This window comes from Microtus oregoni, unplaced genomic scaffold (genome assembly GCF_018167655.1).
Source record: "Microtus oregoni isolate MIOR12 unplaced genomic scaffold, Mior012 000020F_ref0000438, whole genome shotgun sequence".
Taxonomy (NCBI): Eukaryota; Metazoa; Chordata; class Mammalia; order Rodentia; family Cricetidae; genus Microtus; species Microtus oregoni.
In genome coordinates this window covers 30,610,367-30,635,632 of record NW_024543079.1, presented here as the reverse complement: position 1 = coordinate 30,635,632, position 25,266 = coordinate 30,610,367, and the positions used below count along the sequence as shown (strand labels likewise).

Genomic DNA, 25,266 nt, shown 5'->3' with positions numbered 1-25,266 from the left:
GGAGCAGGACCCAACCTGAACTTCCTTAGCTGGAAGGTTCTGTTTTGATATTCGTTCAGGGCAGAGAGAAGGAACTGGGCTGGGAGACTATGCAGATGGCGTGTGGGAAAGTTGCACCTTAAGTAAATAAGGGCACTGGTGCATGTCTGGGCAGGGAGTGGGAGGTTGAGACTTCGAAAGAGAAAGGGCTCAATTCTGGAAACAAAGCCTGTTGTTCTGGCTCGGAGGGACCTCCCCTGCCCAGCAGCGTGTTTATTCTGATGACAGAGGCACACAGCTCAGCCGGCCTTGCTGATACTCATCAGAGCCAGGAGCAGGCTCCAAGGCCCTGGCATCACTGGCGCTCGCGCTCTCTCCACCACAGCCTTCATTAGCGGAGCCCCTGCAGGTGGGTTTCTGCTTGGGTCTCTGGCAGAGACTGCTGGGGGACGCGTCACAGTCAGCTGCAACCATGCACACCTGCAGTGAGCCAAGCCTGTTCAAGCGCCCGCCCTGCAAATCCACTTACACTGGGACAACCTGTTCTTAGTTTACTTCCAGCTGCCTTGAGTCTCTCTTCAGCCTCAAGTTAGCCCTCCCATGGCTCAGGAAGAGAACATGGGCTGCAGTTCAGAGTCATCAAGGTCAAGCCTACAGGTGACCAGTTAAGGGAGCGCTTCCTCAGGGAGAAATCACTCAGTAAGGTTGTCAAAGGCACACTCCTAGGCCCACCTGAGGGCTAGGGAGTCAGTGGTACTTGGGTAGGGCCAAGAAACTATTTCTTGCCTGCATTTCTAATAGTTCCTTGTTAATTCTCTAGTTTGGGGGTAACACAACCCACTGGGGTCCAGCACAGACCCTCAAATCTCAAGAACTACTTTTCAGTAAGAACATCAGGTACCTCATGTGCCTAAAGACTGTTTAAAAACTGTCTTTGACTCAAGTCAGAGCAGCTTCCAGAGCAAAGGTGACAGGACTGAAGGGTCCACTTAGTGTCTCATCGAGTTTGCTAATTCTTAAAGGCTCTGGGAGAATAAAGTGTGAGGCCAGTCAAAATGCCACAGACACCAAAGGTATTTCCTGAAACAAGGCTTTTCCAAATTGGCATAATGTACATTTCAAAAAGCCCCCCAAACCGGGCATCGGAAGGGGAAACAGGCAGGCTAGGTTTCCGTTCGGCTCCAGCATTGTCCCCGACCATAAAGAACAGACTTCAAAGGGCAGCAGCAGAGTCGACATTCATCAGACTCAAATGAGCAGATTCCAGCACAGCCATTAACCTCTCAGCACCAGCCCAGCTCCCGCCTGCAAAGGGGCCAGGAGAACGTACTAATCCCATTTTAAAGAATGCTGGACTTTCGCCTGTTGATGGGAAAAGTGGGGGAGGGTGACAGCGGAAAAGCCAGGGTGGAGGAGGAGACACAAGGACACAAAGCTCCATCCCAACCCAGGCCATCAGCACTTAAGGAAGATTATGAACATGTCTTATCAATTTATAGAACAGTTAATGTAAGAAGATACCAGCTATGCCTGCTAAGTTTTTGTTGGTTTGGGTTGTTTTTTTGGACCAAAGAAGTACATTCCACCAAACAGCTGGCATGATTTAATAAGCTTTGGATGTGCCTGTCTTGTTCCCCCCCCCCCAACTTATTCATTCTCCAAAGAAAAAGAGGCACATTCACAATGAAGTCAGTCTCTGTGTAGCATCAAAGAGGGAAAACAAGAAAAAAGGAGAAATTACTGAAGATCCATTGTTCATTTACCTGCAGTCACCTGGGAGCTTGCAGGAACCATGCTTGGGACTGCAGCCCTGTCGGCATATAGCTGCAAAAAAACAGAAAGCTTTATTAGCATACAACACTGCCTATGCCTTTTAGACCACTGTCGTGAGAATGACCTAGTATAAAAAAATGGGGGCCCACATACTAAGTCCAGGTTCAAACTTCAAGGCCATGTTAGCAGATCTTCAAAATACAATACTGTTTGGGGACAAAATGGAAATACATGATGAGGGAAATCCCTTAGGTCTATTCCGTGAGCCTTGTCTGGCCCAGATCCCCTCAAAACAGACAGAATAAAGACATCCTGCCTCCCTACCCCAACTCTGTCCCATCCCCATATCTTCAGGTGAGCCTCCCACTAAATGCCTGGTTTCAACAATCCCACGGGGCTAAAGAACAAGGCCGGCTAATCTTGTGGCCAAGTTGCCTCACAAAGCAAATTCTATACTTCTCATGGGAAAGAAAGAAATCAAGCAGACACTTAGGGAAACACACACGGACACACAAACATTAGAGAACTTAAGTAATTGTTATCTAATTTTAAAATATGATTATTTCAAATACATTGAGCAATTCCTTCTGTCATCAATTCCAGAAGTGCCATCTTTTAAAAGACAAAAAACTATTGTCATACCAGCTACTGAAGAAAGGAATACTGCCCAAGAGACCATCTGCCCTCACGTGCCCCCTTCCTCACAGTTCAAAGATAAACAAAGGAGTTTATTTAATTATTGTGCAAATCAGGAAGGGACATTATATGTCCATGAGGGGACAGCAGATGACCTGGGATTCCCCAACTCTATTGCTACGAATTAGAATTACTGAATTCTAGTAGTATAAGGGACAAAAGACAGTAAGGGACTCTCAAAAAGCTTAGGCTCCTTAGGATGGGTTCAGTCATAAGGAATGTGAAAGTACAAGGTAAACACCTCCCCTCCCCCCCTTAATGTCACAACCTCAAAGATGTCCAGTGAAACTTGCTGCAGTGACATGTGAGCACAGGGCAGACATCCCCCATGGCACTGCCTGCTCCATCATCACTGGCCTGGCCTGTTCCTGTTTGGCATCAGGCTCCGCAGAAATACAGTCTGAGGAGGAGATGTGGTAATAGGAGAAAGGAATGGGGAGGCAGATGAGGCTGAAGGAGGAGTTGAGCAAGGCTATGGTCTCAGCTGGGGTCTGACTTCAGCGAGATCCCAGGGGAAGCTCTGGAGTGTGAATCTTATACCACAGCGTTAAGGCAAAGGGGCTGGCCTTTGGAACACGCCCCTCCCCGTGTCAGTCACTCTGTAACTGTTTGCTGTAGGGATGGGGCAGAAGAGTGGCTCCTGCTTGGCCAAGGACAACTCCCTGGAGAAGGAGCAGCTGCGAGCTGTTAGCAGCCAACACTCACAGCAGATGGGGGATGGGGACACCAGCTGGAAGAGGGGATCTGGACAGGGCACCAAGAGAATCTCCTACATACAGCATCTACATGGTTCGGTCCACGATAACAGCAACATCCCACCCCGCCACTGGACAGCTTGCTGTAAGGGTGGGAACCTGGCACCAAAAGCGACAGGCCGTCAGCATTCGCCAACCCACCCAGCTGCATGCACACATACCTACCTTTGTTACACTCAGGACCCATCCAGCCTTCCATGCAGGTTTTGTTGCCATTCTGGTCACAGGCATAGTGTCCAAAGAAGTCATCTCTAGGTCGACAGAACTTATTGCAGCCAAAGCCGTAATAGTGGTCATCACAAGTCACTCGGATCTGATACTCAAAGTGGGCAATCCCTGTGTTTTGTTTCAGTGTCTGCCATTGCCGGCTGGGGTTTATCATGCCTGAGTGAGAGGCCTTTTCAATTATGCTATCAGGTTCTAGAGGCAAAAAAGAAAAAGAAAAAAAAAAGATGACACTCATTAACATTCACATTAGCATCTTCTGCTCTGACTATTTTGGCTACTTTCAGACTAGAAACACACATGGTACAAAAAATATGCCAATTCATCCCTTCAACTCGTTGCCAGGTGCTTCATATTATTTCCTTGCCTGGAAATACCATTAAATCCATGCACCTCATCCCTGATCCAGAGGCACTCAAGTCAGCAATGTTGGCCTCTTGCTATTCGCAGCTGTAATGGGACTGTTACAGTTTGTTGAATGGGACTGTGGGGCCAGCAACAAGAGCTATGCTAAGAACGTTAGGGCAGATTTGGAGGAAGCAACAAGAGCAACACACTCCATCCACGGATGATTCCCCATTCCCTGCCAGCAAAGCCTGTGGGCCCATCTTCCAACAGCTCCCAGGGCTGCACCAGCAGCAGTACCACAGTCTGATCCTTGCCCAATAGATATAATGCTGTTTAAACTGGCCTTTAGTGACACGTGACCATCTGATTTGTTCCTGTGCTCTGGGTTCTTTGCCAACTTTCCTAACATATTGATGGCCACACTACTTTGCAAAAAACTCCTAAATGTTATAGAAGGCTGCCCCTTGGGAAATTTTACTTTTAAAGAAATTTAACTGTTCCAGATAAGGTTAGTAATCTGTATTTTCATTTGACTTTCAAGTTTTCTTGGAAAAGCTCTATTTTCTTCGCTGAAAGTCAAGGGGGGGATTGCAATACATGAAAAACACAATTAATAAATGCTTAAACTGGCATTCCATTGGCAGCACCAAAAACCTCTCACTCAGGTTCCTTAAAAAGCTTGCTAGGCAAAGTAATGTCTAGAGTCCAAGTAGGTCTCAGAAGCAGTAAGGCCTGGCCTCTACACTGAGGTCACCTGCATCTAGTCTAAGAGAAGAGACAGGTACTAAAATAGTGCCAAACCCCAGGAGCAAGGAGTACAGAAGGATGTAAGCAGACAAGGCTCGCAGTCAGCACTCAACTTGGTGCTATGTTTGTTTTCTTAAACCTGCCAGTCATCACCTTGTCAAATGCAAGGCCACCTTGGAGAGGCAACGTCGGCCCTCCTTGCAACTGTCTCTGTGATTTCTGCACACCCACACCACTGTTTTTCTAGGCCTTGGGCCTGTGCTTCTAGACAAAGCTAGACAAGCCCTACAGGTGACCAGAGGAAGAACTCCTGGGTGGCTCCATCTACAACCAACACAGCCCCAGCCAGTCTGGACTGTGGTGTGGGCAAGAAAGGCCTTGAACAAGTCCATGTACCTTCAGGCTTACATCCAGCAACACACAGAACCACATGCCGGTAACACTGTACTTGAGTTTTTGCAAACATACACAGAGCAAAGAATGGCAAAAATGCCTCTCCACTAACTGCCTGTTTGCTTTGCAGAGTCAGTTAAGAAATGTAGTGGGCTGTTACTGCGTGGTTATAAGAGCTTAAGGAAGGAACTGTTAAACACAGTAGCCACGTCACAAAGGTATCTTAGCTTCTCTCAGGCGGATCCCAACCATCATTCAGACCACAGGTCAGGACCATCCTGAGGGTGCTGAATGGTGCAGAACTCTAGTTCAGCGCACTTTCTACCTGCTTCCAGGAAATGCTGTGAAGATGGTAACTTCCGAATCCTCAGGGAGCCAACAAAGCTATGGAAACAACTTGACACCCACTGAGGCAAGAGGCTCCGGCCTATGTGACACGCTCTATGCTATCTAGGTTAAGGAGCCCGAGTTTCCTGCGTGATGACTCTACACTGCCACCTGACTCGGCTCTCCCATCAGCTTAGGCCACTAAGTACCAGGGGCAGCGCACCTGGGGTAGTTCCAGCCTTAGGACTGGAAAGGATGTGAGCACACATCCCAGTATGTTTCAATGGCATAAAGGTGCATCGTGAAACATATACACACCCTTGTACACGAAGAAGAAAGGAGGGGGAACACAAAGAACACGACCCAAGGACCAGTCAGAAAACCTAGACTGCAGCCTTAGCTGAGAAGGCTAAGCTATATAGAAAACCTGGTTTCAAGGATTGCTGGTTATGTTTACCTACCCCATCAATCAAATTATCACTACCATATCCTGAAATCTTTTGCTCAGGTGGAAAAAGAGAAACTTGGATCTTTATATGCTATAATTCTGATCCACATTAGAAATGACTGGACGTCAGCCTTGGAACTTCAAAAGCACCCGAGCTTAATCTGGTCTAGACTCTGTTCATGAGGGTTCACTGAACAGCTGATGTGAAAAGGAAATCTGTCCCCAAGTGATGTTTGCACCTCGATGAACTACCAACAGACAGCCTGCACCATTGGCTTCCTTGGCATTCTCAAGTGCTTTAGAAGGGCAGAGGGTAAAGAAAACAAGGAGTCGAACATCCTGGGAAGAGCAAATAGTACACATCAAAATCCTGGGACAAGAAAGAAATGTGATACACACAAGAATAAAAATCAATAAAGAATACCTAGGATATAGACACAGTAGACATGGTGTGTTAAGACAAGCCAAGAGGGAAAGAAAGAAAAGGCCCAAAAAGATCTGACCCAAGAGCTATGGGAAGCTATTAAGCAGCGAAACTATTAAACTATTAGGGTGGCCATCACATGTAATGGTCAAGAAAAATAAAACAAAGATGGAGCAAGAATGGAGATGATATTGGAAGCTGACCAGAGCCAATAAGGACAGGCCCTGTGGCAGTCATGCTAGCTCAGATGCAAGCAGGCAGTGCAGTGGCCAGACCTGCAGCAGCAGACATGTTAGCAGGCGCTTGGATTCTGTAGAAGGCAAAAGGACAAGATTGTGCAGAAGTTGGAGGCTGTGAGGATGGGGACAATAAAAGAGTACACAGGGGCCATCCAGATGTATGGCTTATGGCACTGGTTCTCCAAATCCTGGTGCTTATCACCCGGAAAGGGTTCCGTTAAAGGGGGGGTGCTCTCGGAGAGGACAGACCCCCCAATTTGGCTTTGACCACTGAATTTGTGATACCTAGGAAATACGGACAAGAGATAAAGAGGTAGAATAAGAACCCAGAAAAGCCACCTGCAAACTTAACTGCAATGGGCACCTGTGAGGACGTCACCCACTCTTCCTAGAATGTGAGATCTGAGAGCACTTTGTTCTCACCTCTTCCGGGGACGAGTTAGCCTAGGAAGAGATGAGATATCCAGGAATCCCAACGAGGGGGGATTACCATTGCCGAGAAACGTGGACAACTATGGGGAGCTGTGGACGTGCGGTCCCTGGGAGCACAGCTCTGGAGTGTGATACAGATGCTGGGGTAGGAATCCTCTCCCGGGTCCTTATCAGACATCCTGCCCTGGTCAAGGATGGATAGCAATCCATCCATTGGATTTCTTAAATTGCTAGTGGAATACCAGTCCTGCACAGAAGGTCCATTTCTTCTATGCCCCTGTGCATTGCACTGTACATAAGGGAAAATCTACACAGAGAGCTCAGTGTTTGTGGGAGGGCAGAAAAGACAGGTATTCATGACCTTAGCTGACATCAATCATAAGCAAGACTGGCCGAGGGCCCTAACACCACCCTCAAAGGATAAATGTGCCTCACTATGAGACAGCTCAGATCCTGGTCTTCTACAAGCTCCTTTCTAGGAAGGGCCAGTGTCTAAATAGCTGGATGGCAAAGAAAGCGGACATCCCAAGTGACAGGCAGCCTGCCTCACACCAGGGCTGGGCAAGGATTCCGTGACCCTAAGCGGCCTAGGAATCCAGCTCTGCTGAACTGCCCAATGAATTTAAATGCAGCCATAACTATACCCGTGCTATATAGAAACTGACTGCCTTCAGCTATAGTAGAATAGCACAGTGATGTTGACAAGCAAGAAAAGGTGGTATTGGCAGTGGAAAAATATAAGAAATGGATGGGAGGCCAGAGAAGCAGAAGGAAAAAGACATTCTGAGAGCAGAGGGCAAAGGTAAACATGTGGTTTTTCCTGAACAAAACAAAAACTCTCAGAGAGGTTTTCCAATGAGAACCCAGGCTCTGGCAATCAAAAAGGGACCGTCTACTTTGGCGTGAGGGAAGACATGTTAAGTCACAGTGGACCACCGTCACCAGAGCACACCGTCACTGCCTCACCCCCTACCCCGCCTCTACCCCCACATACCCCTCTGCAGGCCTGAAAAGCAACCTGCCTAGAAAACAGAGCCATCTTTCAGAAGGGACAGGGCAGGTCATGACTTCAGGGGCTCTGAAATTCTGCTTCAATGGGAGGTTTGTGGCGAGCAGTGTGGGAAACTCAGGCTGGCTCACCTGCCCACCCAGTGAAATTTAAGGTTGGTCTTTAGAGACCAGCACCTCCCTCCACGGCTTTATCTTTCTGATGAGAGATTAAATGCTCACTTCAAGTTTAAATGGACTCTTAAGAAGCCACCACTTTGATCCTTTAGCAGTCTACAAGGTTTTAAAGTTGTAAAACCATTAAGATCTCCATCCAGAGATAATCTAGGTCCCTTTTTTTTTTTGCAAGGACTGAGTAAACTGGGAGTCTATTCTGGCTACTTAATATTTTCAGATGAAAGTTTTAGGGAGTGAAGGCAGGGACTCCACAGACAGGTTTAGCCCGGTTGGGGGCAGGGCAGGTGGGAGAGGGGCACTGGGGGCTTGTCCTCTGGCAGATCTGCCCAGCACTGCACTTCACCAGCCTTTCGGGGGACAGTTCCCTGGGGAGATACTTACGAACAGTGTCGTTACTGGAATCCCATGCCTCTACCAGCAAAGTGTAGGACCTCTGCAAGACAGATAAGCAAAGTTTAGTGAGTCAGATAGAATGGGTCAACCCTATGATGCTGCAGTCTCGGGGCCTCCCTGTGTGTTCTGCCTACCCAAAATAGAATGTCAAAGAGGCAGCTGGATATCTGAAGCCAGACCAACCTCTACTTTTTCTCTTCAGCTCTCATTCCAGGCTGATACCTCCTTCTACCCAGCAGGGGCAAACTGGGGCTCAGACCAAGCAAGCCAGCAGCCCAGAGTCCTGATCAGAAAATAGTACCTCCCTATATGGGAACACATAACATATAGGTTTCCCAAAACTTTTCAGTCCCTAGTTCTCGTGCATGAGGGAAAAAAAAAAAAAACCCACACAAAGAATTTCTCCCAAGCCAACCTACTCAGGTGTTTGCACTGAGAAGAGAGCTGCTAGGGTTACGCTTTGGGCCCTGGTGGGGGCAGTCCCCAGGGAGGCCCCCTTTTCCTTTTCAGAACCCCTTTGAAAGCCCTGTCTGTGTGAGACCATCCCAGCTCCCACAAGTATCAGGTGACTCTCGGAAGAAGGAGGGGTAGGGCTCAAAGACTTAAGACAAAGGCAGCAACCTAGCATGGGTGGTGGGGTGGGCTGCGGCCGTCTGTGGGAGAAAGTACAAAGGAGAAGCCACCGCACACCCATGGGTTATATTTATTGATGAACCTATCTGTCAATAAGATCTAACATTCCTAGAATAATCAGTTGGGTAACTAAACAAATTCCCTGGATCCTGGCAAGATGCCAGCCATTCTGCTGCAGCCCTCCTCCTTTTCTGAGCTTGTCTCTGAATTCTGCCCTCTTCCCCAAGACCCAGGTCATGAGCAAATCTCCACGTTTCCTCTTCCCTCGCAATAGGCACTGAGGTGAAGCTTGCTAAGCCTATCTGGGGGCTGAGAAACACAACTGAGTAAAGGAACGGAACAGGTTGCTGGAGCCTTGCTCTGCCTCCACCAGGAACCCAGGCAATGCTTCTGTTGCTCCGATAACCACAACGCCACCAGAAACACTGCTGCCAGGGGGAAGAGATGGCACCGATAGGGTGAAGGCCTGGGAGGAAAGCAGGAGGTTTCATTCATAAATCAAGGCCAGCTTATTACTCTGTCAGTGACACAGCAGGTCCGCTCTGACAACAAAAATATCTTGCGATAGACCCTGCCTTGGAATTCAGCCGAAATATGTTTCGTACTTACAGCAGGATTCCATTTCGTTCACTGATAACTGTGGGAAAATGCTCACAAAGCAAGCAAAACCGGGCAAGCTGGGGCACATACCCAGCCCTCTCTGGTTAGTGGCTGTAGGTCCAAATACATTGTTATTGTCGTTAATATTTTATTAGTGAAAGTTACACCTTGTTTACAGCCTCTTTAAGCTTCCGAGGACTTCCTACAAATTACAGGACTCTTCCCAAAGAGCAGCAAGAAATTATATTTCTCTACTGATTCATGGTGAGAGCCAAGTCGAAATGAGGCCAGATGTGTGGCTGATTCTGTATAATTAAGCCCTTCATTTGTTGGTCACGTTGAGGCCCACATCCTTCACTTCAACAATATTGCTGTAATTAATCCTCTGATTAAATGCATTGATACCAAGAGTTTTGACAGACTTGCACAAGCACTAAACACACATAATACCCACAAACACCACTGCAAAGGAAGGTGCCGTGGAACCAGCTGGCACAGCAGGGATGAACTCAGCTTCATAGTCAAGGCAGAAGGAATCCGTAGACTTTGCACAAGAACTTGTAAGATCAAGCCATCTGTCAGGTTCATCTTGGATTTGAAAGTTGATGACCAGCCCTACCCCGGCTAGAGGGAACAGAACTGTACCACAGCCCCATGGGCTGGCACGATGATTTTTCAATCAAGTACCTTCCTTTTGGGAGGCAGAAGTGGGCTTGAGTTAGGGTACGGGGCCTGCAGTGAAAACTTTGCTCTCGCTTGAAAGCCTGGATTAGAGCTCCCGGTCTCCTGGGGCCTGGGTGCCCTGCCTTCAGAGAAAGGATTCCCTGCAAGGCTTTTATTAAGAGGCATTCTTCCCTCCCACTCCATCCCCACACTATAGATCAACAATCAAGATAATTTGGCAATGATTATTAGTTGCTAGGGAGCTTTAATTTTTTCCCAGGCCCACGCTTGACCTCTGTACATCCCCAGCTATATGTCCTAACACTGCGATGCTAGACCGTGTGGACCTCATGCCACTCAAGCAGATACCCAGCCACAAATCAGCACACGTGACTGCCTGCTCCAAACCACCCCCAGCAGAGGCCAAGTCCCCAGTCCAAGGAGGGATTGGAAGGGGCTCAGTTTTAGCTCAGTCTTAACTTCACACCCAAAAACCAACCAAAAAAAAAAAATCCTGAGTTTCTGGGGTGCAAACAGTAAAAGACTTTGAGGAGTCACCTGGATTTCTTCTTGTGTCCTAAGTCTCCCCAGAGTAGTAGTCTGGGGGCAAAACAAGAGGCGTGATAGTTACCAGATCTTCCATCTGGATTTGTGAGTGAGTCACTTCTGGCCCTTCCCAGCCCGGGGCTCAAGGACATCTGGCAGCATGGCAGCTGACTCCCATTCTTGTGAAGCATCAAACAGGACTGGTCAGCTCTCAGAATGGCCTTTTGGGAGATTTCCATGCAATGCTACCTACAGAAGAGTCCTGGCATCAAAGTCCCCAAGGCACACCACAGTCACCAAGTTGCTGTACCAAGGCTCTGTCACCAGGCACCACCTCCTATCCTCTACACTTGAGCTGCTGGTCTAGGGTTCATTCTTTGTCCTGCCCCACTCCATGGCGGTTACCTTGGCACTGGGCAAAGCAGTAAGCACTTAATTGCCACATTAAGCGGGGGGGGGGGGGGGGGGGGGTATGTAAGAAACAAAGGTGATTGTGTTGGCAGCTGGGAGCTTCCTTTTCCTGGCAACAGTGGCAGCCAAACCAAGCCCTAAGAAGTGGCTGCCTCCTCTCCTGCCAAGCGGAGGGACACAAACAAACCGCCATCCAAACAGCACGCGTGTGGAGTCCAAAACCCCAGACCGCTGCGACAGGCAGGCCCGCCAGAGGCAAGCGCATCCTGGGAATGCCCCAAGTGCCAACACAGCCATTGTACATAGCCTGCTGGCCCCGGGTCTGTCAGGGGCCCTGCATGCGCTCTGCTGACTCAACTGTTGCTTCCTGTCACTTGTCCTGTATTAGCAGTATTTCTGGAGAGGCCCCATTCTTCTCCGTAATCCTCACTTCAGTCGGTCCAGCCAGCTCTATTGTCCTGCCTGCGTCTGGGTGGCCAGAGTATAAAATATTCCAGGCACAAAACATGTGAAACAAAAAAGGTTTCAGAGAGTCCATGTGTGGGCACACACAATTCCTGTCTTTTAGGGTTTGGACAAGGTGAGGGGTGAAGAAAAGGCCACTCCCCCTGGTGCATGCAAGCTGAGGGTCCCGCCATAGAAAGCCACCATTTCTGCAGGGTTTGACATGTCAATAGAGTGTGATCTGGCGACAAAGGGTGATTTTCTCATCAAAGCCCACCTCAAAGGCTCACCAAGGGGCCCCGGAGCTCATATCCAGATTGGAGACTCTCAATGAGAGGCCCCTAACCCCGTTCCCATCATTACCCTCACCTGTTAGAAAAGCATCCCACTGATAATTAAATGCACCAGTTACAAAAGGGTGGCGAGGTTAATAGATAGAATACCGAGGAGCCAGCCAAGCACAACCATCCAGTTCACACAGAGCAAGCCTGAACAAGAAGCCTTTCTACTTATTTACCAAAAGCGCATAGAAACTGGGCTGAGCTGGTAGAGGACTCAGTTTGATTATTTACATGCCCCCTTTAACCACTAGGAGCCACCCTGGGAATGTCTTCCCCACGCATGTGCTACTCCAATAAGAGATGTTACTGACACCATGAATAAGGGCCAAGGGGCTGCCTGTGGGCCAAGGAGTAACCAGAAGTCAGCAGCAGCAGTTTCTGAATTCAAGACCTCCCTACCATGTTAGAATCTTCACTTTCATGCCTCCAGATGTGTCCTCCAGCCCTTGGAAGGAAAGGTTAGTCGCTTTTGTTCTAACTATTTTTAAAGTATATTTAAGAGCTGGAGTCAAATGCCACTTCTGAGCAGCTTGAATCCCAAAACCTCGGGGTCGGGGATACTGCTAGCCCTTTACCAGGGAAAATTCTCAGGACTGTTTGTCATTATGGATCATCAAGGTCGCTCTATGCACACACACAGTTTATGTGCCCTCACATTGTTAAGTAATCTAGAAAACCTGACACTGGAACCAAGTCTGGCCCTTCTTCAACAGGAACAGCGTAACTTTGAGTCCGGCCGCCCAAGCCTGCTGCCTGCATCCCTGTTTTCACATGTGAAATGTGAAGACAACTATTGACCTTTTTGCAAACAGTCTCTTTCCTCCATGCTAAATTTCCTGCTTGTCCTCTTTCCAAGGCGTCCCTGAAGGTCCCAGCACGTGTAAAGATGTTAGGCTCTCTGGGCAGTTATTCCTCTAACCACATCACTGCGGCCTTGTCTTCTGACCCCTTCAGCTTCCAACAGTACTGAGCCTTAAGCTTCCCCATTTTCTACAAATGTTCTGAGTCCCCATAGAATTATGGGTGTGGAGCTGGTGGGCTGTAAGTACTGGAGGTTTGAGCGAGTTGCTAAGAAACAAGACAAGGGAGAAGAAAATACAGAGACGGTTATACCTGCAGGAAAAGGAAAACTATTAGAAACCAAGTAAGTCCTTGGGACAGCAGCCCACGCAGGTCACAGCTATTCAACTGGGCTTGCAAAGCCACCCGGTCTCAATTTTCCCCCCAAAGTCTAGTACTGCAACATAAACATGTTTGCGGCAGATTTCTTGAAGAAAACGGATGTTTTCTCCATACATAGATCATCCCTTGGGCTGAACACATACACCAAGGCACTGTTTGCACACACGCTAAGCACGCAGGCGAGGTACAGAAAAAGCTAACTTAAAGAGAACCTTATTCCTCTGTCGCCCATGTGTCCAACACACATCTAGAGGAACGATGGCAGAGAGCATAATTATACCCAAGGACTGGTAATTTACATTCTGGGACTAACCACCTGAAGGCAACTTGACTCTAACCCTGGTTGTTTAGTTACTCAGGCTGTAAGTGTGAGAAGGGCTCAAGCTGGCATCCTTTTGCCCTGTTACAGTCACATTCCGTGGGCTTTTCCTAAAATAATTAATCTCAGCAAGACTCTGAACGTGTCAATGGTATTTAAAGATAAAGCCAGATACTACGGTTGTCTCCCCCAAGTCATTGCAATTTAGGGCCACCAATGCAGCTCTATGACTGAGGTTTTCAAAAACACAAGTAATTACACTAATGCATTTTTAATGAGCAGGCACTCCTGGGATTTTGAACTAATTCGGGGAGGTGCAAATTAACCATTTCAGTGATTTATAAATGCTTATTCCCAAATCATTTCTTGTTAAGCCCAATTACCTGTCATAATGATGCTCTTATCACCTAGTACCCCAAATTGAGAAGAATAAATCAAGCCAGTTGCTGCAAGTTGAGCTCCCTTGCAGCACGGATGGCAACACAGGGCACGATGCTGAAGGACTGGGACCAAGCAGCTGATACCAAGTGGGATGTAGCCCAAGGGGGATATAACCAAATGTGTTGCTGATGCAGGGAGGCCCACTTCAGAGCATCGCTCATGCTGGGTGAAGATTGTGTTTCACATCTGACCAAACCATTTCCTCGTCTGCCTCTCTAGACCACGAACGGGGGCCATGATACCAAACAAAAAGACAGGAATTACATGACCTTCACTGGACTAAGTCTTGCCAACCGCAGTGTTTCCCTTCCCTTGTAAGCCAACTTAGGAGGACTTAGCCCAAATGACAACTGGGCCTGCTTAGGGGTTGGCAGCTTATGTGGCTAAGAGGCCAAGGGAGCCTGGAGTTTCTGTTTGCTTTTTAAACTCTGTGTTCTTTCCTTGAATCCTAGTATCTACACATCACATTCCACTGTTACCTACCCAAGGGAATTTTTTTTTTTTTATTTGTGGAGCTTAAGGTCTGTGAGAATATCAGGCCTATACTCTGCCAGTAAGCCACCCCCTGCCCTGGAGACCAGATTTTTGAAGACAAACTTCTAATGTTAATTACCGAAGTGAATGAAGCTGTGCTGTCCACTAACGAGGGAAGGTTAAGGCTTTCCCAGGAGCTCACTCACCCAGGAACTGTTCTTGAAGGTTACAGATGGCCACGTTTCTCTAACCACACTGAGGAAAATAAACTAAAACAATACACCCAAACTTCAGCTTCCCCTGGGAAGTAGAGCTTGTATTTCACAGGCAGCCTTTTTGGGGGCAGCAGGGTGGAGACTTGCTTATGAGTGATGCATGTACTTGGCCCAGCTTCAAAAGAACCACATTCGCAGTGCTGACCCAGTGGGTCTCTCTCTCTTTCTAGAAATGTCGAGTCTATTTCATGGTTGGTGACCCGTGGGGCCTGAAGGCACTGAAGAGTACTCAGCGCCTTCAGTGGCGGCAACCTGCTATCCACCCATACCATTTCAGCTCCTTGTCTGTGAAGGGCTCTGCCAGGTGTCAAATGCAGACAGCCACACTTCTAGGTCACTTTTCCCCTGCTAGCCGGAGTAGCAAGCCTGTCTGTTTTCATCCAAGTCATCCTCCCTCTGACCCCTCTCTCCAAAATAAACCTCAGCCAGGCCTGCCGTTTTTTCCACATCACTAATAAGACTCCTTTTATGGTCTTGTGAAAAGCGAGGGGGTCGGACTGATCCTAGGGAGGGTGGAACCACCTGCAGGCCCCTTCCTCCTAAAGTCCAAACACAGTTCAAGGGCAGCCAGCATTCACCCTAAGCTTGGACCCAGCCAGATTGAGAGGTGGCCAACCTCTTTAGCTTAAAGTTCTCCCTAATAGGGGATTAACAAACAAGACAAACATTCTTTGTAAAAGTGAAATCCCACAACAGACACAGCCCGCAGATCTGAGGAGAGTTTCACTTACAGCAGCAAGCCCCTGCCAAAATAAGACCCCTTTAATAGCATGTTTTCGATAACTGTCTTATCGCACCTACGGCAGAGGCCAACTCCTGTAAACGCAGACTTTAAGAGCCAGCTCAGCTTCACACACAGACTGAGCCAGACAGGCTCCTCTCCCGCCCCTCGTCAGAGTTTCAAATCACAGCCCAAACCCGCGGGTAGGAGGCAGCAGAGCGCACCCCATCAGAGCACGTGGCGGAAAGCAATCCTCCGGGGCACAGAGCTCCCCCCTCTTACCACCCACCCTCGGAGCTCAAGTTTGGCCAAGCACCAGTCCTGGCAGCGAGTCACGCCTCCTGGACACCGGGCACACCCCCACCGTTTCCCTTTCCTCCCCTTCTGCAATCGCACCCATCTTCCTTCCACCCATTTTGGGATGTTGCAAGGGCTTTGCCGCAGTCTGCCAGCTGTAAGCCGGCCTCAAGCTGTTCCGAGGGCCACGAAGGGAGATGAGGGGGCATGCACTTGCACCCGAAAACACAACTTCAAGCGGGCCTCCCCTTACTAAACCTTGCCACAGCCCCGGAAGGGCTTGCGGAGGCCGTGTGCCCTCCGGACGAGAGTGTGCGCCCGCCCTTCCCGGGGAAGTTTGCAAACACAGCTGTTCCAGAGCTGGGGAACCGCTGGGAACAAGGCAGCCAGGGCTTCACCAAGCAGAGGCGGGAGGAAGGGGCCGGCAGGGGGCGGGGGTTCCCAGACTAAAGCCTAGACACCAGGCGGAGACACCCCTGCAGCCGCCATCCCAAGCTGGGAGAGCGCCCTCCAACACACCAAAATCTCCCCTCAAGTCGCGGGAAACCGGCTCCCCCACACCCTGCAGGAAGGACACACCCGCCCTCGGGGCGGCTCACGGGAAAGGGTAGGGTGCCAACTTGGACAGCGTTCGCAGGGCAGACTGTGCGCAGTCGCCTTCCAGGGCGCTCTGAGTTTTAATTAGTTAAGCAAAGAGATGACCTCCTGGTTGAGGGCTATTGCAAGTAGTAAGTATAAAACTAACATCCTTGGGTACTCCCTTTCCCAGTCCTCTTCGGCGTCCCCATTTCAGTACATTAAGCAAACACCATCGAGGATGGAAGACCCGCCTGTCCCATCTTGTTCAAGGTCTAGCTATAGCATGGGCTCTCATTTGCCACCCAAAAAGCCTCTCCACTTAACGCCAAGTTTCAAGCCAGGGGCTATTAAATCCTTCTCAAGGGAATACAGGACTCGGCCCCGCGTTCGACTCCGTCCGGGAGTCGTTCACTCACCGGCCAGGCGAAACTGAAAGGCAGCACGATGCGGTTACGGTCGTTGCCGCGGCTGGCCTTGAGATTGAAGGTGTTGCCTCCAATGACAGGCGTGGACCCTGAGCCGAAGCTGCAGGGTCCCCCGGCCGTAACGCGGGACTGATACTCCTTGAGGCACACTTTGAAGTACGTGTCACACTCGTCGCGGATGCACTTGCGGTCGCCAGGGTTCCGGGCACCGCCGCAGCAGTTCCCATTCTGCAGTTCTCCGTTCACGTTCTGCATGGACAGGATCTCCAGTTCAAACTGACCCGAGGCCCCGCACACCTGCCGACGAGGAAGGAAGGTCAACGTCTGAGAAAGTTTTTCTGTCGAAGTGGAGACTCCCTGCGATCCCCCACCCCACCCCCGAGGCGCGAAGACTTCGCTGCAAGTGAAAATAAATTTGCAAAACTAGGTTCAGGGCTTGACCTGATTCAGGGGCATAAAAACCAAGTACGGGAAAAATCGGAGAACAGCCCCGAGGGGCCAAGAGCGTGATGAACGCCCTCTACCCAGCCTGGAGGAGTTTATCTTTCGAGGCCGGAGTCTTCCCTCTGGGGAGCCGGCGTTCCCAGACCCACTGCAGCCTGGTGCCCAAGGACTCGGGAGCCTGCTCTGGGAACCACAGCCGCCCGTGTCCAGGACGCCACGAGGGAAGGGAGAAGAGTGCGGAGAGGAAGAACGGGAGAGACTCCTACCTTGGCTCGCAAGGCACAGAGCAGGGCGAGCAGAAGGCTCAGGGGGCGCCCGGGCCGGCCGCGCGTCCGTGGGGACCGCATCGCTGCGCCGCGCGCCGCGGGCACTCCGGACGCCGCCACCGCCGCCGCCGCCGCCGCCGCTAGCGCTGGTGCTCCCGCCGAGGCTGCCGTCGCCGCTGCCCCCGCGGCCGCCGCGTCCCGGCTCTAATATACTCCGTGGATTGGAGCATGCACGACTGGAAAACAACACCACTTTTCAAAAGCCCTTTCAAGAGCAGCGCGTTCCAGAAGGCAAAGAGGCCGGCCTCCTTTTATTATTCTGATCGCTTCTTTGAGGCGCTCCCCCTCCTCTTCCACCTCTCGGCTTTCTTTCCTTCTCTCGCGCTCCCCTTCTTTTATTATTATGATTATGCGCAGCCTTTTATTCCCTTTCAGATCAGCTGCATGGAACGCGGGGGAGGGAAGGGAAAAAAAAAAAACCTGAGCCTAGCTCGCCGGCCGGCTGCAGGTAACACAATGACGCGTGCCCGCCTGGCTCTCGGAGAGGGACCCGGAGCGCCCGTCTGGGAGTCGCGTCTCTGGCTGGCCACCTCTACTCAGCACGCGGAACAAGGCGCATGCGCTATTGTTAATATTCATAAGGGGCGTGTCCGCTTCAGGACACGCCCCTTTCCTCCGGGTTGATGGGGAGGGGAGGAACTTAGAAGGAGTTGGGGGTCTGCGGGATGTGCGGGGTGGCTTGGCCGTCTGGGGGGCCCCACACGCAGACCACTGCCCTGGGGACCTCATGCCAAGAGGAAGGAAGGACCCGGGGGGGACGTGGAGGAGCCCGTGGCTCTGAGCCGCCCGGAGTGCCTCCGCCGGACCGCCCCCTCGGTGCACGGCCTGGGTGCCCAGGCAAGCCCCAGGTGTAGGCGCCGTGGTGCGGCCCGGGCAGTTGGGGCGGGTGGCTTCCGCCTTCCGAGCCGCCTGCGTCAGCTGCGGCTTTCACCCCGGGAGGAGGGCCTGCCCGCCGGGAGCCCGGGCGGCTCCCAGCGAGCGAGCGAGCCCAGAGCTCTGCGCTGGCGGCGGCGAGACTGGCGCGCTCGCCGCCGTCTGCTCGCCCCGCAGAGGCGACCTGGGCAGACGCTGCTGGGAACTTTGTAAAACTTTCCCGGAGCCAGACTTGCCGCAAATTCGAGGGAAAGCCTCGGCCGCGAGCCATCCCTTCCCAAATCCCAGTCCGTGGAGCTCCGGAGGGCTCCCAGCTTCCTTTACAGACCACGCCAGGGCAGAGGCGTGGGGAAGCAGGGGGAGAGGGTGGCGGGCACCCGAGGGCTCTGCTCAGGCTTCGGGGAAGAGTTTGCAGAGACGCGGAGGGCTCCGCCAGCCTCCCGCCCCCGCGCAGTGGCGGGATTGCACCTGTAGGCGGCCTCCGTGTTGCTCTCTGGGTGGCATGGCTCGGCCTGAAAAGAACCTCTCCGCTGTCGCGGGCCACAGAACTTGGCTTCTCGTGGGGCGGGGAGGGGTGGTGGAAACCGGTGCTATTTTCCACCTTGAGTTGGGCCTTGCAATTAGCAGCGACACTCCTGGTCATAATCAAGGTCAAAGGGAACCCACAGGCTGGCCCAAGCCTCTGACAGCCCCTCTCCAGCTGGGTTTAAAGGGAACTCTTTAGGAAAACCGATTTCCATTAAAGGACTGAAGAAGGAATGGTGTTTCATACTAGCCTTTGGGCTTTTCATGAAGAAAAGTGTGGATTTTCTTAGATCGGTTTCATGCTCTAACCCTTCAAAACAAAGGCATGATGAGTCGAGGGAAAAGTAGTTTCCAACTATGACAACATAAAGGTAGATATTCGTAGCGATCTACATTATAGAAAGTGCCAGATAACCATTTGGTGGGGTCAAGAAAGCTGATCGGCACATTGGTTCAAGGCTACCCCAGATGGTTCAGCAGTCTTGGCGTTTTAATCATCCAAAAGTGATTTCTTAATGGCAATGCGCCCCATCTTGATCATTCCCGAGGAACTTAATACATAATTAGGAAGCACATAGCCTAAATCAGAATGAGTTTGTAACCGGTCACAGAAGCACCTGTCTCAGGCAGCAGTCTCGTGGGCATTTCTTCAGATACCCAGCTCCCATTAATTATCACTAATGCAAAGCATCAGCTGTCGACTTTAATGCGATGCAGGCTTTGCCTACTAAAATTTCCAAAACCACAGTAGTCCCCACTTCTCCTTCAACCCCTCACTTTTACCCTTAGTCGCCAAGTAAGGGTGATCAATCACGGTTTTAAAGCAAACGGTCGCATAAAGGCCGCAGAGGTCTTAGAATGTATAATCCTTGTGGTTCACAGGTCTAAAGCTGTCAAAGTTTAAAGCTGTCTCCAATAGTCCATGCCACCTGAGGAGGTTGCAGAGTCAGGCATTCAGTTGAGAATTTTTGAGCCAGTCACCTGAGTTACATTGAAGAGCTACCTCGCCTTAGTAATCAGTTGTCCTGCTGATAACAATCCCAGCTTCGTGAAAGCTGAGATCAGTACCTGTGCCCCGGCGAGTCTGGCTCACTTCAGAAGTAGGAAAGACTGGTTCTGAGTGCTGAAAAGCACCTAAATAACTCAACAGGAATGTCAGATCACTACTAAACACCAAACACAGCAAACAGCACAGAGCCCTAGTCCTTTCTGAGCCTGGGAACGCATATTTGAGGAAGATAGTTGTGAGTTCCAGGGGATTCTTTCAAAAAATTTCACTTGGGGCTCTTCCAGTGAGCTGGGAGTCCCCCAAGAAGCTAGTTACGTTTACTGCCATGGACGCTGGGTGGAAGCTCCTTCCTCTACTTCCTAGATCACCCACCCCCGACCTCGAGAATGGGGAACTACTACTAAAAAAATTTCAGATATGGACATTTCCCCTTGCTAGGCCATCGTCTGCCTTTGGCCTTTGCTTTTCAACTGTAAATGAATAGTTCAGAAAACATTCCCTTGAAAAATGCCACATAGCCATCACCCTTACCCCTGAGAGAAAGGAGGGGCTCAGAGCCAGATACCCTAGGACCTGTTGCACATGTCTGGGTATCATTGTCATTTTTTTAAAGATGATGCCTCAATTTCTTTCCCACAAAATGTGCCCCCACCTTTACTGAATCATCCCCCCAAAGTACTGATTTCCCACAGGGCTTCCCAAGAGACCTTCTAGTTTTAATGATTGTATTTTAAACCGTTTCATCAACAGAAATCCTTAATCAACACTGATAAGAATCAGCTAATCAATATTGATTGAGAAGTAACTGCTCCATGCAGCAGCATGGATGATCTAAAGGATGTCACGTGAAGGGAAACAAGCCAGGCACCAAGAGTACAGCATGTGTGAGTTCCTTTAGACACAGCTCGAGAACAGGAAAAACTAGTCTCCCGTGAAAAATGAAGGATGGTAAGGGTGGTGGGTGGTTGGAGATTTGACGAGCTTGATGCTTTCCTGAGCGTGAGATAAGGCTCCTATCTGTGTCTTAATAGGGGCCGGGTGACGCAGGTGTCTGCATTATCAACTTCCATTAACAAGCACATTTGAAATCAGGGCCAGTCTTTATTTGCTTAAGAAAAGATTGAAAGATTGAGAGTCCCCCCCCCCCATTACTTATGTCAATACAAAAGCATTTAGGGAATATTTGAAATGACACCTACAGTGAAACTTCAAATGCATAAAAAGTAGCGAATGCCTAGGTGGCTAGCTATGCTGCCTAAAGAAAGCAATAAGGTCTTAGAGCCTAGCACGTGGGAAGCAGGAGGATCACTTTGCTTTCGGAGTCAGCATGGTCTATACGCTGAGATTCTATCTCAGAAAGACAGAAGAATGAAAAGAGGTGCTAGAAGGGGATCAATGAGTCTAGGGAAGAGACTTGGTCAACTGTAAAATTTCTCGTTGAAATGCCAATTATAAAATGCTGAGGAAGTAATTATTGATAGGCCTGATATTATCCAAAGTTCCAAGAACATGGAAGAAACCACCCAAATACTGGACCTCAGCAGGGTAGAGCAAAGCATACATATTCAAGGACTGGTAGGGGTGTAGATGGAGGTAGTAACCAAAGCACACTATTTGTTTTTCCCCCTATTCCTTGACCTTCTAATTCTTTTCTTCATTGCAGTAAAGTCCAAATTAAAGAGAAGGAATATATAATGCACCCTTTAAAATCTTTTATCTTGTTTGTAGACTATGTTTTATGTATACGTCTGTTTAGCCTGCATGTGTGTATATTCACTACATGCATGTCTAGGGTCTAAAGACATCATAAAATTACATTCGCTACCCCGGACCTGGAATTATGGATACCTGTAAACCACACTGTGGCTTCTGGGAACTGAACCCAGCTGCTCTGAAACCATCTCTCAAAGCTTCTCTAGCCTTGTTTGCAGAAAAGTTATCGCATCCTTTCAAGTCCTAGTCTATGGAATGAATACCTCTCTGTCTCTTTTCAGCAGAGAAAGAGGATACTTACATATCTAGCAAGGTCCTCTCGTCCTATGATGGGCCACTGCTTCAGACTCTTCGTCAAGCCTACCAGAAATTCTGCCCAGTCATCCCTCCAGGTAAGCACAACTTTTGCATATATATCTGTCTCCCTGGATTATTCTCATTCTTCCTCATTATAAGAAATTGTACATAGAAAAAACCCCTACCACCTAAGGTTGGACTACACATGAAACAGTAAAAGTCAGGTTAAAGTAATAGTTCCCACACCAATCATAAATAAGGCCTGAGTTTACCCACCAAATATAAATTAAGAACAAACATAGTTTCCAAAGTTTTATTTTACATACACAAAATATCTGAATTAATTTTCTTTTGGAAACAAAACCTGTAAATCTGTAGCATTATCGGGACTAATTTAGTATGAGGCTATTTTAAATTTCCTTTGGATATGGCCCTGAGTGGATATCATTATAATTTTGCCTGTCCTGGCCAGGTGTGCCTCACACTCACTGTCGATGTGAACAGAGTTTTGTTTTCATGTTCTCTTTAACAAACCATCACAGAAAATCTCTCTAAACATTAGATCCAAAACTTAGGCAGTGTGGGACTAATGTCTCCATTTTATTCTTTATGATCCAGTGTTCTTATTGATATTTTATCACTTTTGGAGCTATGGGGATAAATAGTCGTGCTTATAAAGTTTTTTTTTTCTTAGAATTGAGTCTTTGAGGGGAAAAGATCCTGAGTATAAGTTGCTGTCGCTTTCTATGTTCACAAAGCACCTAGAAATGTTCCCTGGTCCTTTTCTGTGGCACTGGTGTAAGGAGGTGCCCCAATGGTGGATGGCACCTGACTGATTTGATGACCTGGTTCATAAAAATCCTATGGTACTTTGCTTTTATAACCCAAACTGAGCCATTTGTTCAAGTGACCAATCTAAATGCTCTTGCAAACCTTGCAGCTCCTAAAAGGAACCTAAAGAAATTTACACTTCCGGAAGCAGGTAGCATTTGAACACTGACTGGGCCCAGTGCATGCTGGGAGTATGTTTTCACCCCACTTGCAGGCAGGTTTTCCAATGAAATACAGAATGAAACCTATGTCTTCATCTAAGGGGGTTAGGGAGGGAGGAAAGCTGCTGGAACTTGAGAACAAGAGACTTGAATATATTGAGTTATCTGGGAATTTTTCCAAAACATGTAAATTTAAGTGTCAAAGAAAAATGATTACACCTGCCAGTGGTCATGGTGTTTCATGTTTTGGTTAATGTTTCCCAATAAATTACAACTACGTGTCTGTGTTTGACACTTCTGTTCTCAAGCCAGTAGTCTCTTTAACTGATATGTGCTCCAATTTAGAAGTTATTATGATTTCTGCCAGCAGAAATCCTTAATAAATAAATAAATTTAAAAAAATAGAAGTTATTATGAATATCAAAATGGGTTGATTGTAACATTTATGTTTAATTTTCTCATTTGAAAGATAAATCATTTTTATGGTTGTTTTATAACAAGAGTGCGTAAGGACAGTTAAGTAAATATTAGCAAGCATAGGGATATTGACCCAGTATAAATGTCTGTATCTTCAGTGCTAGCCATAGTATATGTTTGCTGATACATAGATATTTTTATAAACATCATTCAGAAATTATTTCAGGACAATGAAAAAATTCCTTTTTCTTTTGTCAGTAAAGGCATAGAAAATTTTTAAATGGCAATGAAGGAGGAAATTTGATTTCCAGAAGATTATTATTTTATGCACTGAAGTAATGATATTTTTCTTAAAGCCAGTTAGAAACTGGAGAAATCAACTATTTTTGTGAAGAGGAACTTAGGGGATTTTTTTCCTAGTAGACCACACATGTAACATGCCTTCATAGTGCAATTTGCCAATGGACAGAGCTGCATCACTAAAATTACAGGGGGTTGGCAGTTAAGCAAGCAACACCCACAGTCCCTACATAGTTCTCACTAGCTTCTTAATATTTCTGGAAGACTCTTCTCTGGTTTGGGAGCTGGGTTTTGTTCTTAAACTGTAGTAAAGTACCCATAACCAAGTTTACCATACTGAACTATTTTTAAGTTTGATGGTGTTTAGAGCATTGATGTTGTGCAATAATCTCTAAAAGCTTTCCACGTTGCAAAACTGAAAGTCAATCCAATAAATACCTCCCTTTGTCTTCCTCTTACTTTGGGCACCTGGCCACAACCATTTAACCCTCTGTCACTAGGTTCTCCATATAAAGTGGCTGCCTACAGCGTCTATATCAGATTTCACTGAGCAAATGTTCCTGAGGTCCATGCACATTGCAGTATATGTGAGGATCCTCCCCTTCTGCTGGGGTGTAACTCATCAGTAGAATGGGTTCCATTTCTGGTAATTATTGCAAAACAAAGCAAAATATATCTTCATTTTGAAAAAAGTGTCTGTGGGGGGGGTGTGGGCATATGTGTACATGCAGGTAATTGCCCCCGTGTACACAGCCAGAGGCTGGAGTTGATACTGGATGTCTTAATCCATCTCTCTCTAGTTTATTTTTGAGGCAGAGTATCTCTTACTGAACAGTGAACTCATGATTTAAGAAGACTGGCTAGCCAGTGGTGTCTGGGGATTCCTCTGTCTTCCACACAGTTGGTGTTATAGACAAGCATCCCCCACATCTAGGCCTTATGTGGTGGGTGGGTATCTGAATTTGGGTCCCCATGATTGTACTTTCCTCACTGAATCATCTCCCCAGTCCCTACTCTCTATTGTTTAAGGCTGATGTCATTATGTTTGAATTATGCATTTTTCTAATACATTGTCTTGTGATAGACAGTTGAGTTGTGCCTAACATTTGGCTCTTTTGAATAATTCTGTTTTGTTGGGTATAAAATATCTCTTTATGTCCCTGATTTCAATTCTTTTGGGCAATATACTAGATACCATGTCTAAGTGTAATACTGACCAAGTCGGTTGCGTCATGCTTAAGAAAGGGCAATGTAAGGTCGTAATATGAAGACCTGTAAGTAGAGCAGCTGAAGGACTTAGGAGAGGGTCCAACCGGAAAAGAGAAGAAAGGAAGCCGAGTGTGTTAGACAGACTGTCAAGTAAGATGACTTGAAATTCTGCAATGGCATTTTGGGCTTGGTGGATGGAGGTTGCATGAAATTTGACTTTTAACTCAATAGAAAGACCATTTGTTTCTGTAACCAGCCAGGATACAGTGATTCCTCGCCATCAAATATAATCAAGCAGAGGTTTCTCTGGACTATTCTAAAAAGAAAGTGAGAACAAGAGATTCTCTGTCATGACTGGGAGGTTGTGCTGGGGAATTTCCTGGGAATCAGATCCACACACAAAGAATATCTAGCAGCAAGCCTTCTCATACTCTCCCCCAACGTGC

The 25,266-nt window shown here is 48.3% G+C and overlaps 1 protein-coding gene across 1 annotated transcript in view; it reads right to left on the bottom strand.

Moving 5' to 3' along the window:
• Nucleotides 1–17,993, bottom strand: part of Jag1 (jagged canonical Notch ligand 1) — a 35,843-nt gene extending 17,850 nt beyond the window's left edge. The window contains exons 1-5 of the mRNA XM_041670671.1: nt 17,426–17,993; nt 16,707–17,012; nt 8,353–8,404; nt 3,369–3,623; nt 1,743–1,803 (exon numbers count right to left, since the gene is read on the bottom strand). Coding sequence (XP_041526605.1) covers nt 1,743–1,803; nt 3,369–3,623; nt 8,353–8,404; nt 16,707–17,012; nt 17,426–17,506 — 755 coding nt within the window. The 5' untranslated portion in view covers nt 17,507–17,993. The remainder of the gene's footprint in view (nt 1–1,742; nt 1,804–3,368; nt 3,624–8,352; nt 8,405–16,706; nt 17,013–17,425) is intronic.
• Between the last annotated feature and the right edge of the window lie 7,273 nt (nt 17,994–25,266).